We start from the raw sequence: 14746 nt of genomic DNA, 5'->3' as shown, positions 1-14746 counted from the left end.
TTTTGCCAATCATAAGCAATCTTTTAAAAATAAAAAGTATTCAAAAGACACCATGCTGTCAAAATATATATGGGAATTAAAAGATAAAAATATTGATGATTTTTTACTGAATTGGTCCATCCTTAAAACAGCGCCTGCATATAAGAGTATTTCCAAAAAATGTATATTATGCCTACAAGAAAAATTTGAAGTAATTACACATGCAAACCAAGAATGTTTATTAAACAAAAAATTGGAATTAATTTCTAAATACTGGCACAAAAGTAAGTTTCTCCTAAAAAACTATAAAAATAAATAAGCTCAAATAATAGTTACATTAAGTGCCCCTTTTAAAGATATTTTTTCTAAAAAAACATAAGTAATCATTTCCAAAGAGTTCTTTTTATGATAGTGTCAGCAAATTCTACATATGTATGAAAATTTACAGTAGTTAAGACATTTGTGACTTTCTGTAATTTAATTTTTGGTATAAATTGAAGTTTTATTAATTTGATCATTCATTTCTGATGAGTCCTAATTGATGAAACACAATGTAAGATGAGAAAAATTTACGTTAAGTGATTTTATAATATTTTATATATATATATATATATATATATATATATATATATATATATATATATATATATATATATATATATATATATGCATAAATACATTTATATGTAATATAACTGTATGTGTAACATAAATTAGAAATTAATGGATTGTGAAATAATGTTCAATTTAGAATAGTTACATTCACAAAAAAGTTTTGACATCAAATTTCATACTAAAGCCCAATAGTGACATTTGTCAACATCAAATTTTAAATTTAATGAGTTTACAACAGAAGTTATAAATTTATTATTACAACAGAAGTTATAATAAATTTATAACTTCTGTTGGTTAATAATAAAAACCAACACAAGTTATAAATTAAGAAGATGAAATAAAGAATGAGAAGATTCAACTAAAGATTATTTAAATGATAAACACATTTAAATGTGAAATAAATATAACAATATTATAAAAAAATATATTTATATATTTTTTTATAATATTGTTTTATTTATTTAAATAAATATAACAATATTATAAAAAATATTATAAAATAAATATTTTTATATTACTAGCGAAATTAAAAATTTTGTCAAATTATAACTTTCATTTTCGGGTATTTTCTTTCCATTTCTTATCCATTTTTTAAGAAGAAATTTTTTGTAAATGTTTGTATTTTTCAATACGATTTCAAAAATTTTACTTTTAGAAATTAATTTTGAAACCTCTTAAAGAAATGTTGTTCAATTGTTATAAAATATCTTGAAAATATTAAAAAAACAACAACAACAAAAAAAAACCTTAAAGTGTATAAATATTTTATACTTTAAAAGAATAAAAAAATTTTAAAAATCAATTTTTGTAGATATTTTAATTCATAGTTTTTTATTTTTTTTAAATCTTTTCTTTTTTTGAATTAAGTTTAAGGTTTGATATTTTGCATTTGTAACTGCATGTTTTTGTAACTAGATTTGTGTTTATGTAACTTTATGTGTGTTTTTGTAACTAGATTTGTGTTTATAAAGTTTTTTGGTAATTTAATAATTGTATTTCTTTCAGTTACAAAAAAATTGATAATCGATATGAGGTTCGTTACAATGATGGTAAAATGATTTTGCCAGAAGGAATAGGTAGAATTTTTTTCTATTTAAACAATAAAGAAAAATAATAATGCTTCATTATGCAAATTTGAAAACCAGACTGTATTACACTACTCTTCTCTGACCAAAAGGGTAAATTTAAAGAGTAAAAAAAAAGTAAATTTTTGTTTATTCTACTTTTTTTGTTTAAGTTTTGAAGCAATTTTTAAGTTTTTTAACGAACTTTTAGACTTTTTTTTTCAAACCTATGAAGAGGGAGAGGGGGAAATAGTCGCCATCAGAATTTTTTGTCTAGACTAAAAATGCTCTGTTAAAATATTTTCTATTTTCTTTAAAATTCTAAAATTTATGTTATATATAAAACATATGTTGTGAAAAAGGTTTATTTAAAATAAAGAGCATTACACTTTAAAACAAAGTTTGACAAAAACATTTTTGATGTGAAAAATGAACTCTTGATAAAAACCACCATTTTTGATGTGAAAAATGAACTCTTGATAAATTAGTGTAATTTAAAGTGTAAAGATCTTGATTAATTAGTTAAAGTGTAAAATAAGTTAACTACCATATTTAAGCCATATTTTGAATGCTAGTGGCTATTTTACATCATTCTAATGGTTTTAAAAGATTTAGTTGATAAGATTTTGTTTATAAAAGTAATTTTATAAACTTTCCATTATGTCCTGAAAAATCTTAAACTTAAGTCAAAACCAAAGATCTTTTTTTACACCAGAACAGTCTAGACCTTCTGAAGTTTGCATAATAGATTAAAAGTATTTAAGAAAACCTATCCACCATTAATTGAAAACCTATCCATCATCAATTGAAAACCCTTTCACCATCAATTCAAATCCTAGCAACAGTGCAATAAAGATTCAAACATTTTTCTTTGATTAAAAAATTATTTTACAAATTTCTAATTATCTCTTCATTTCCTGAAATGAATGATTCAGTTTTAACATCATAAAAATCTGACAATATGGTATGCAGCTCCTTAATTTGAATTGATATATTAGGTTCTAGTCTTTTCTGAGTTTTTTTTGCAATGTAGCTTTGTCCATTTTTTTACCCATGCTTATTTGAGATTTCCATTATAGCTTTTAAAGGATACTCTGCTTATAATCAGGTGGTTATCATCAGGTATCAGGTAGGTTTTCACCATCAAGAAGAAGAAGGTTGTTTCTAAAAAGTCTTTTAGGAAAAGTTGTCTCCTGGTTTGATATTGTCTTCTGGTTTAATATTGTCTTGTGAGAAGTTCCCTAACCTGAATAAAAGTTGAAAGTATGAAAATGATTAAACTCTAAAATATTATTTGTAAAACTTATTTACTAATAATTCTTTTTGAGAAGTTTCAATCCTTTTCTAAAGTTAATAAAACAAATTAGCCATTTTGCTTTGGCTATTTTGGCAAGTTTTATAATTTAATATGATTGCTTTAAGAAAATTAGCCAAATAGTCTTTTTATCTTCATTGGAATTTTTTTAACTAGTTTGAATAGTAATCATAAAATAACAGTTTTATATATATATGATAAACCTAATAAAACATAATATATGATAAACCTAATAAAATGACCAATACTTTTATCTGATGAAAAAAAGTCTAACATTAGTATAGTGTATGTGTGTGTGTGTGTGTGTGTATATATATATATGTATATATATATGTATATATATATATATATATATATATATATGTATATATATATATATGTATATATATATATATATATATATATATATATATATATATATATATATATATATATATATATATATATATATATATACGAAAGGTCTGGTGAACACAAATGATATTGTTATTTTAGTGAAATAAAAAACACTTTTTAGTTTGAAGTACATGTTTGGAATTTCAAAGTTCATCATCAGTTTAAAATGACCAATATAATATTTTTCAATATATAGGTTACAAAGTAATTAAAAATCCATTAAAAATTGCTGTTAAAAACTATTTATAATACATACTTAAAATAAAAAATATAAGTTAGATTAGAACAATTCAATGCCTCTGTGCCTAACTTGTTTGTTTAAATCAGGGTTCTGCCATTTTATATAAAATTTTCTTTAATTTCTAATTCAGTTTCCCTATTGGCAGAATCCAGAATGGCAAAACATTCTGCAGTTGCTTTATTAAAACAATCAATTTTGGATTTAATATGTTGAAGTATGTGTGATTTTTTATCTGCCTTAAAATGTTCATCAATACATTGAGGAATGTGTCGGACAGTTCGCCCTATGTAACAAATATTACAGTTTGCACAATTAAATTTATAAACAATGTTAGATTTTAAATTTCTGGGAATAATATCTTTTAATGAAAAAAACTGTTGAATTTTAGTAGAAGTAAATGCCAATTTTATGATGAGTTTCTCTTAAAAAGCAAAACAGCTTTATTAACTCTGATATTTTGTTTTGAGCGTTTAAAGATCGTTCACCAATATAGGGTAATTTAAAATATTTACATTCATATTTAGGTTTTTCAAAAGGTTCAGAGTGTTTAAGTTTTAAAGAATTATCTATTAGTTTATTAGGATATTGATTCTTAAGAAAAGTTATTTTAGTTTACTGAATATTTTCATGAAATCCTGCCCAGGTGTTATTTATTTTGAATGTACTGTCAATGAGAGTTTTAATTAGCCACAATTTGTATTGAAATGATGTAAAACTAAAATAATTATTCAATAGTCCAGTAAAAGTTTCTTTACGGTATATTCTAGTTATGAGGTTATTTTGGTTTTCAATGCAAACATCAAGAAAAGGTAATTTACCATTTTGTTCACGTTCACAAGTGAATTTAATACTTGGGTGTTTAGAATTAAAATAATCAAGAAAATTTATACTGTCAGTTTTAGATGGAAAAGATGCGTAAATGTCATCAAAGTATCTCCTGTAAAACAATGGCTGAGTGCCGTTATACTTTTCAATCCACTTGTTTTCAAATTCACCCATAAATAGGTTAGCTAACACAGGAGCCAAAGGAGAGCCCATTGCAACTCCGTCAATTTGGTCATAATATTAAAAAGACCATTAAAAAGAAAAGAAAAACTGCAACTCCGCCAATTTGGTCAATAATAATATATTGAACATTTTAAGGAAGATAAAAAATCACATATACTTCAACATATTAAATCCAACATTGATTGTTTTAATAAAGCAACTGCAGAATGTTTTGCCATTCTGGATTCTGCCAATAGAGAAACTGAATTAGAAATTAAAGAAAAGCTTTATATAAAATGGCAGAAGCCTTAGTTAAGCAAGCAAGTTAAGCACAGAAGTATTGAATTGTTCTAATCTAACTTATATTAACATCCTGTCCTTTATTGTACAACACTTTTTGTGTAATGAATATTAACTTTAAATTTGATTGTATTTTTATTATTTCCTTTGTATTATATTTTTTATTTTTATTATGTATTATAAATAGTTTTTTTTTCACTTACACCATGATGATTCTCACAAGCTCATATATGAAAAATGTAGAATCATCATAATGAATATATGCAGTTTGTTTTTTAATGGTAAATTTACATAACTTGAACTTAATAAAAATTGAGTTAGGTAAAGCTTGAGTTAGATAAAGCTTGCATTTTCTTATGGTAATTTTTAAAAGTTTTTTTTTCACTTTAATTAATTGGACTTAGAAGTTAATAAGTCTTAAAAGATTTTACAAATTTAATAAATCTTATAGATTTTACAAAAATTATTTTGTTACTTTTGTAAATAATCAGCAAAAAAAAATTAAAATTGAACTTTTTTAAAAAAAAATTTATCACTTAAGTTAAATCTTTTAAATCCATATAGCATTCCTGGTAATGAATATAAATAAAGGACTTGTGTATTTTTAAATAATATGAGCAGTTCAAAAAAAAATTATTACCTAGTATCTTGATTTATTAGACAAAAATCATCTGAAAATCAAATGCAGTTAAACATATGCTTTTTCTTTTTTAGTATTTTTCTTTATTTGTCCTTCTGATATAGAATACTTTCTTGTGTGATGTTTGTGCTCGGTTTCAAGAATGTTTTTTTTTTTTTTTAAATTTAATTATGTCTCCCCCTGTATGCAATTTGAAGATTTTATCTTAGTGTTTGCATTTGAGCAGGCAGTATCTATGTATGAAGGACATTATTATTATTTACTCATATTTTATTATTTAAAAAAGTTTCCAGAATATAAAGTTACATTAGCAATAGTGTGCTATGTAGAATGAAGAATGCACTGTATCTATGTATGTAATGTAGAATGCACTGTATCTATGTATGTAATGTAGAATGCACTGTATCTATGTATGTAATGTAGAATGCACTGTATAGACCTACGCTAGTAGTAGTATAAAATCATCACTTATTTTGCTGTGATACGTATGTGTTTTACTTACCAAAGGCCTCGCTTTGAAGCTTTCAAAGCAATTTCTACTTAAATAGAAATTGCTTTGAAGCACTCTCTACTTAAGTATTATGTTGTCAGAGATATTTCATGCAGATCTAACAGCTTGTTAACTAGCCTCTATTTAGTCTAATGTATGAACCATTCTTAATTTTATTTAATAAAAGGCTTTCCAAGTGGTGCACTGTTTATTTGAGGACCTTTTTTGTAACTCAATTTTTTGCTTTAATGGTCGAAATCAATAACTTTTTTTTTTTCCAACTCTTAAATTGTTATTTGTTTTGTTATTTCATATTCTTTCCCATCATAAATAAAATATAATAAAATATAAAAAATATTCCAAATGAATATTCCCTAACATCTCAAAAATTAAAAATTAAATTATTTTAATATATATATATATATATATATATATATATATATATATATATATATATATATATATACACATCTTGTATTCTGTGGCTTTGTTTTAGTTTTGTAATGTTTTAATCTAAGCATCATTTGTATTTTTGTCTTTTTAGATTCACTAAATTCAATAGGAGGTCAATATAATTACTTAAGTATAATTTATATTTATTTTAACATTTATATTTTAACATTAAGTAAAAGTTTTTAGGATTTAAGAGATAGACATGTGTATGACTTTTAAGAGATGTGTTCTCGCATTATAATAACACTTAATTGTGATATTTTTTAAAAATATTCATAGGGTATCCACACAGCCCTGGAAAAGTGAATTTAAAAAAATTGCAAAAATAGTAGTCATTTTATATATAATTCTTTCTTATTTTAAGACTATATAAACAATTTTTTTTCCAGTTTTTTCTTATGTTGTTAGGGACCTGTCAAATGTTTTAAAACCATGTGGTGCCCTAAAAATATTATTTGAATTTCCTTTATGTTATTCAATTATAGAAAAAATAAGTAATATAAAGAAAAATGTTGTTTTAAGCATCACTTTTTAGTGTTAGTTGTGTGCACATGTATGCATGTTTTTAAGAGATTCTCATGTTTTGAATAAATGTTTTTTTCTTGTACTCATGGTTTGAGTTAGGGTTTTTTTATTTTATTTTTGAGTTTTATATGTGTTTTTTAAATTTTCAAAAGGTAAAATAGATGAACAAGAAAATGAAAGAGATGATGATCAAAGTGAAAGTGATAACGAAAATAGTGACTCCACTAGTGTTGATACAAATGATGATGAAATTGACGATTCTGATATATATTCAGGTAGCAAACGATATCTTTTCTTGAACTTGATTAACTTTTTACTTATATTAATACAAAGATATTGAACAATATTGAAAAATGTTATTTTAAAAGGATCTTCATGTGATAAGTTAAAACAAAGAAACCAATTTTTTTTTTAAGGAAAGTTCTAATTTGTTGATTCCTTTTTTTCGAAAAAATCTAGTCTGATTTATGCATTAACAACAGTTTAAACTTAATAAGGAGACAGAAAAAAGTAGTTTAACTAAGTTAAAGTTGGATTAGATGTTGACCTAATCCGTCATCACTTAGACATATAGTACATGTTTTTGAATGGTACAACAAAATTTATATAATATATACTTCATTTTCATTAAAATTTAAACTTAATCATTGTGTAAAAATAATATTTGTTTTGCTTTTGGACTCTGAGTAACCACTATTTATGTTTGGAGTTACTAAAAAATAAACTTAGATTTAAAAAAATCAATTGTTTTTTCTTTTTTTTTTATACATATATAAATTTTAGATCAAGAATCAGATATGCTGGATAAAGGAAATGAAGTAAAATGCACAGTTAAAAATGTATATATTTTTTTTGATTTTTTTTTTCCATTAATGCTGCTTTTCTTTTTTATTACTATCTGATGACTTTATGTTTTTACAGACTAAAGAAGAAAAAACTATTGAATTGGATGGTAACTGTGTTTTTATATTTTTGGCTGTGTGTATTATATATTATGTATATTGATTGATTTTTTTGGGACAGTGAAATCTACATACTGAGACTGAACTTCAATCAAAAATAATTATTTTTATAAATTGTTTTTAAAAAGTTTTTTCAGTTTCTAATTTCATTTTCAAATGTGACTCGTATGTATATAGAAAATTAGAAATGTAGAAATTATAGGAAATTAAAAATTAAAATTGGGAAGTTCATTTAAAAAAATTAAGATATTAAAAGTATTGCTTTGTGGAAAGTAATAATGGGATTTTTTTTCTTTTCGATTTAACAAAGGATTTTGTTATTTGATTTTTTTTAGTTTGACCTGGTTTTATTGTGATTCTTTGTTCAATATTAAAAATTAAAAAAAGTTTTACTAAAACTTTTTTATAGTTTTTTATAGTTTTTTGCTATAGTTACTAAAGCTCTATTTAATTAAATAAAAATTTGTTTGTTATTATTTATTATTGTTTACATAATTATCATATTGTTTTAATTTTCTAAAATTATTATGAATTTTAAACAAAAATGGTCAGACTAATCTCTCCAACACTGTAAATCTCATTTTTACTTGAATTATTACTTTAATTTTCAGCTCAAACTAATCTCTCCAACACTGTTAACCTCAACAATTTAATGGAAATGTTAAAAGATTGGTAAATTTTGGTATTTTTTAAAAGAGCATTGTATATAGTGAGAATTCATAATATTTTTGAAACCATTTTTGTTTTCAGTAAATCAAATCAAGATGTTTTAACTGCCCTTAATAATATTTACAAGCAACTAAAGATACATGGAAGCAAAAAAACTAACAAGATTAATGTAAAACTTGTATTTTGTATTAATTTGTCAGTTAAGTTCTTTTTTTTACTGTTTGTCAAATTCTGTTAATTTTTTAAAAGCACTGAAATTAGAAAATTTTTCACATTTTTATTTGTAAGGTAAATTCTATTCTTTTTTTAATGTCACTATAATAAGAAAATTTTAATATTTTCACATTAAAATGTCATAAGGTAGTAAAAATAATTAAAAAATAAATATTTATAATAAAGAAGAGTTAAAAGAAAGAACAGAAATTGAGACTGATAAATATTTAGAAATTAATTTAAATATTTAAAGCATTAAAAAAGTATAAAAAAAGAAAAGCAAAAAATTTTTTGTATAACACAAAATTGTTTTATTTATAACTTTAAATTAATTTGTTACAAATGAATTTGTTGTATTTATTATTTTATTATCTTTGTTATCATTTTTCTTTCAATATATTTTTTGTTGTTATATTTTTGTTTGTTTAAATTTTTTAGCATTTTTTTGATGTTCTTCTGAATTACTTTGATTATGTCTGTGATATGGAAAAACCAAAACTCAGCTTAGTTAATGATTTGTCTGGGTAATTAAATTTAATTGCTGTGTGTACTTAAAATGATATTTTAAGTACACACACACACACACACACACACACACACACACACACACACACACACACACACACACACACACACACACACACACACACACAAACACAAATATATATATATACATACATACATACATATTTACATACATACATACATACATTCATACATACATTCATACATACATACATACATACATACATTCATACATACATACATACATACATACATACATACATACATACATACATACATGCATACACAAACACAAATATATATATATTTATATATTTATATATATATATATATTCATACACACACACACACTCACTCACTCACACACACATAAATATATATATATATATATATATATATATATATATATATATATATATATATATATATATATATATATATATATATATATATATATATATATAAAATAATTTATTGTTTTTCAGTTTTATTCAACAGTTAATGCAAGATATACCAAAACACGGAACATCTGTAATGCAAGAAAAGTTAAAAAATATTTTCAAAAAAATATCATTACAAGTAAATTCAAAAGGTTTGATTTCATTTCATATAAAATTGGTTTGTTTTCTATTTCACATTATAAATATTGGGTATAAATCCCAATATTTATAATGTAATATTGGGTATAAAAGTTAAAAGTTTAAATCCAAAGAAAAGTTAAACAATAAAAGATTTTTTTTATCGGGAGTAAAGTAAAAACTATAAAGGATTGTTTCAACAACAATTTTAGAACATGTTTAACAAATGTTAAAACAATACCAAATGTTAGTAATCTTATAATTTAATTAGTAACATTAATTAATTTAAATAGTTTACCTTATAGTAAAATTTATATTACTTGCCATATTATCATTTATATTACAGTAATGTTTGTATTGAACTGAAAGTTTTTTGTTTTTTTTTAAGTTTGATTTTATCGATAAAGTATTAAGGTTGCAAGCTTATAATTTACATAAAAGAAATTTTAATGTTTCAACCTTATAATTACTCTAAAAGAAATTAATACTTATATACATATATAATTACTCTAATACATAATATAATTACTCTAAAATTATAAGGTTGCAACCTTATAATTTGGTATAATCATGAGTGTCATTGTAAATAGACTTTAGACTAAAGCCTAAACATTTACTAAGGATGTACCAGAATTCTTTTCCAGCCAGAATTTGTGACTTTTATGTTATTTCGGTTCCGGCTGGAATATATTCAGGCCGGAAAGCCAGAATGTTTTTTTTTCACCTTTCTTTCAAAGACATGTAGGGTGAAAAATTTCTTGGAAAATTTCCAGAAATTTTCCGAAAAATTTAGCTCAAAATTTCTGGAAATTTTGAAAAAGTTTTTATAGCAATAAACTTCATAGTTATTATACAATTTTTTAAAACTCATTTCTTTGTTTCAAAAATATGTGCTTTATCATTGTAGTATTTGGGTATTCTTTGAATATTTCAACAAAAAACATTAAGTAATAAAGACCCACAAGCAAAAAATGCACATCTTTTAGTCAAATTTTTATAGTCAATTTAAGAATAGTGCATTATTTTAAAAATGCAATAAAACACTCAAGTTTCTATATGTTACTTTTACCTACATTACTTTTGTAAAACAACACAATTAGATGTTTTCCGCATAAGCTTATCTTTTGAGCTTGTGTATAACATATTTCTAGCTTTTACTTCTCTCAACTTTGGTGTAAAATATTCATTAAAAATACAAAGAGTGTTTTAAAGAAACAAAGATTTTTTATGTTTAACGATTGCATATAAAAACAATTTTAGGCAAGGATGTTTTACCCCCTCAAAAAGGTGATTTTTGAGTTATAGTCAGTTTTTTGACGAATTTAGTTGGCTAATCGGGTATTTGATACAATTCAATTGGGTGATTTTTAGTTTTTAAGGAACTTTTGTTTATTATTTTTAAGAAATGGTATTTTTTAGGATTCTCTTAATTAAAAAATTGCCCAGCTGTTGAACAACTCTAGCTTCAGCTGTTGAACAACTCTAGTGTTGAACAACTCTAGCTTCTGAGGCACGCTAACCACTGCACTATGGCCTAAATGCACTTATTTAAACTTAGCGGTGGAATTTATGACCTTAATATCATTAGTTCTTTATTTTTATTGCTAACTTTATTTTTAAATAGCTCAAATTAAGCAAAAAAATTTTCCTTACTCTGTTTTTGATTATCTAATAGCTTTTTATATCTCACTCTAATGTCACCATGAGACTTTGCTAAATAGAAATTTTTTTAATAATTTAATTATACAAAAATATTGCAACTAAAAGTAGTTTCTTGATGATAAGATCACATGGTCTTCTGCAAGTTTCCTGCATTTTTTAACAGCGTTACTTTTTTATATTTATAATTTGTGCTAAGTTTATTATTTGTACTGAAAAAAGTTCTTATTATATGTACTGTATTTTATTTTATACATTGTAAACAAATCAGTTTGTATTATACATTGTAAACAAATCAGTTTGTATTATACATTGTAAACAAATCAGTTTGTATTATACATTGTAAACAAATCAGTTTGTATTATACATTGTAAACAAATCAGTTTGTATTATACATTGTAAACAAATCAGTTTGTATTATACATTGTAAACAAATCAGTTTGTATTATACATTGTAAACAAATCAGTTTGTATTATACATTGTAAACAATCAGTTTATATTGTAAAAGAATCATTTTATTTTATACATTGTAAACAAATCAGTTTGTATTATACATTGTAAACAATCAGTTTATATTGTAAAAGAATCATTTTATTTTATACATTGTAAACAAATCAGTTTGTATTATACATTGTAAACAATCAGTTTATATTGTAAAAGAATCATTTTATTTTATACATTGTAAACAAATCAGTTTGTATTATACATTGTAAACAATCAGTTTATATTGTAAAAGAATCATTTTATTTTATACATTGTAAATGAATCAGTTTATATTTATAATCACCTACTTGTAAAGTTTTAATAAAAGAACAAAAAAAAAAAAAAAAAGAAAGAAACCTGCCTCTGAAAATAATTTCATTTTAAATATTACTTAAATTTTAAATAACTAAAAAATATAGGATGCCTAATACAGTAAATATTTAGATTTTGACCTAAATGTAAAAATAGAAAACAGAAATAATTTTAAATATAAATATTATGCAGGTTAACCCTTTCAATAAATAAAATTATAAGAAACAAATAAAAATAACATATTAGATTTAAATGAAATAATCAAGTTAATGAAATAAGTTATATATATATATATATATATATATATATATATATTATAGGTTATAAATATATATTATATAGCCATGATGCTGAGGTGCAGGCTTTTACTTTCAATCTTGGGGGTAAAAGCCTGTTTCCACTTTTAAGTTAGAAGTTACTAGAAAGAAAAAAAGAAGAATAGAGTTACAGAGCAAGGAAATAGCTGACATGACTTAAAAAGTTGTAGGTTGTATAAGTCAGGAAAATATGAAGATGGGAGAGAGTTCCAAATGTGAGGGGAAAAAAACTAGACAAATAAAAGTTTTTAGAACATACAGAAACAAATACAGTAAACAAATAAGACTTTGCTGAATGATGAGTCAAGCGAGCATAAACTTTAGTTGATGGAACTAATATGCTTCTTAAGCAGCGACCATGATAGTATTTGTAGAAAAGAGAAAGAGACAACTTTATGATGATAGGAAAGAGGCTCAAACTTAGCAGAAAGATTGAGTCCAACTATATTTACAATGGTTTTTGGACCTTGTCTAGAAGAGAAAGAGTATCATTAGATGAACCATAATGAAATAATGAGTGTTGGCCTACAAGGATGAAGCAGTAAATAATAAAGCAGTTAGAAAGAAACAATTTGATAATCTCAAAAACCTTCCCAGATACACCATATGAAGCAAGCTTATGTAGAAGACAAATATGCCAAACTTTGTTGAAAGCTTTATATATATCAAGAGCAATAGCCCTAGCCTCTCCACCTCCATCTAATGCACGATAAAACTTTTCAGTCACGGCAGTTTGCAAGTCAGCCATAGAGCATGAGAATCGAAAATTTTATTGATTGTCTGACAGTAAGTTATTTGATTCAAAATGGAATGTGAGAAATTTGTTGATCAAAGACTCAAAGGCTTTGCTAATAACACAAAGAAGACTGATTGGAGATGATAAAAGAGGGCAGAATGTTCTCCGAAGTTTTTAAAAAACTTCGGAGAACATTCTGTCCCCTCCAACTATCTCCGATCAGTCTTCTCCAATTATTTGCAACAACAGATGCCATTTTTCAGCAGGCAGGAAAACAAGACTCAGTCAAGCACTTATTAAATAATTTAGAGAATTGAAGAGAGTTCTGAAGAACAATTTTGTAAGACTACGATAGGAATGTTGTCTGGATCACAAGCTGTAGAAGTGTTTAATCAAGATATGACTTTAGTAACAGAAGCTGGAGTGATTTGAATGTCTAACAATGGGTTTACCTATTTAATTGGAATGGAAGGGAAAGAATGGCCATAAGATTCGAGAGTCAAATTAGAAGAAAAGTTCTTTGCAAATAGTTCTGCCTTATCCTTGGGAGAGGTAATAAGATCACTCCCATGAATAAGAGGTGGAATGTTAGACCTATCCTTGTTAATAATTCCGTTGAAGATTTTCCAAAACTCAATAGAGCCTAACTTCTGAGATAACATATGAGATTTAGTGAATAAGATTATTTATTAGAATAATGGATCTTAGCATCAGACAGCACCTTTTTACATAGATGTCTTACAATAATATAGAGCCATTTGTTCTCAAGGAGTTGTTCCTCTGAAAAAGATTTAAAAAATGGTTATGCTATAGCAGCAAGAAGGTGAAAACCATGGAGCAGAATGAAGCTTGACTTGGAACTAAAGAGAAGGAATCATAGATTCCATTCTTAATGATTACTTTTGGTGAGATAAAAACAACTTAACTCATTCATAGATAGAGAATTATTTTGCTTACCCTTTAAGTTTTTGCCAAGGAGGCCTTCTACAAGACAGTAGCTGGATGCAGTTAACATCTCCCCAAGATAAGTATTTTTATCAAGACACCATCTCCAGCATCTACTCAACCAAGAACCCCAAAGCAGTAGATTTTTAAGTTGAGTTTGTTTCTGCTAGTTTTTACCTAAAAAAAGCACACCCTACAAGGCAGCAGGACATGGGGTAGGTAGTACTGAGTTACATGGTACCAGTTACCATATTTAATTAAGTATGTGAAAGAGTTTTTTGAAGAAAAATGTTTGTTTAATGACAATTACAAATAATATTATTCATAATCAACAGTTTATG

At 24.5% G+C, this 14746-nt stretch overlaps 1 protein-coding gene across 4 annotated transcripts in view; it reads left to right on the top strand.

Annotated features, from left to right (window-relative positions):
- LOC101235387 (nucleolar protein 14) overlaps positions 1-14746 on the top strand; it is a 66353-nt gene that overhangs the window by 12163 nt on the left and 39444 nt on the right. For 2 of the 4 annotated variants that reach the window (XM_065795975.1, XM_065795973.1), the window contains exons 11-19: positions 1600-1670; positions 6572-6592; positions 7158-7280; positions 7789-7844; positions 7927-7957; positions 8579-8639; positions 8718-8805; positions 9288-9373; positions 9860-9966. In XM_065795975.1, the coding sequence (XP_065652047.1) occupies positions 1600-1670; positions 6572-6592; positions 7158-7280; positions 7789-7844; positions 7927-7957; positions 8579-8639; positions 8718-8805; positions 9288-9373; positions 9860-9966 (644 nt within the window). Of the gene's footprint in view, positions 1-1599; positions 1671-6571; positions 6611-7157; positions 7281-7788; positions 7845-7926; positions 7958-8578; positions 8640-8717; positions 8806-9287; positions 9374-9859; positions 9967-14746 lie in introns of all 4 variants that reach the window. The other 2 variants (XM_065795974.1, XM_065795972.1) reach the window with 1 other exon arrangement.

The sequence above is a fragment of the Hydra vulgaris genome, chromosome 04 (genome assembly GCF_038396675.1).
Source record: "Hydra vulgaris chromosome 04, alternate assembly HydraT2T_AEP".
NCBI classification, from domain to species: domain Eukaryota; kingdom Metazoa; phylum Cnidaria; class Hydrozoa; order Anthoathecata; family Hydridae; genus Hydra; species Hydra vulgaris.
This window is presented reverse-complemented; position numbering and strand designations above follow the sequence as displayed.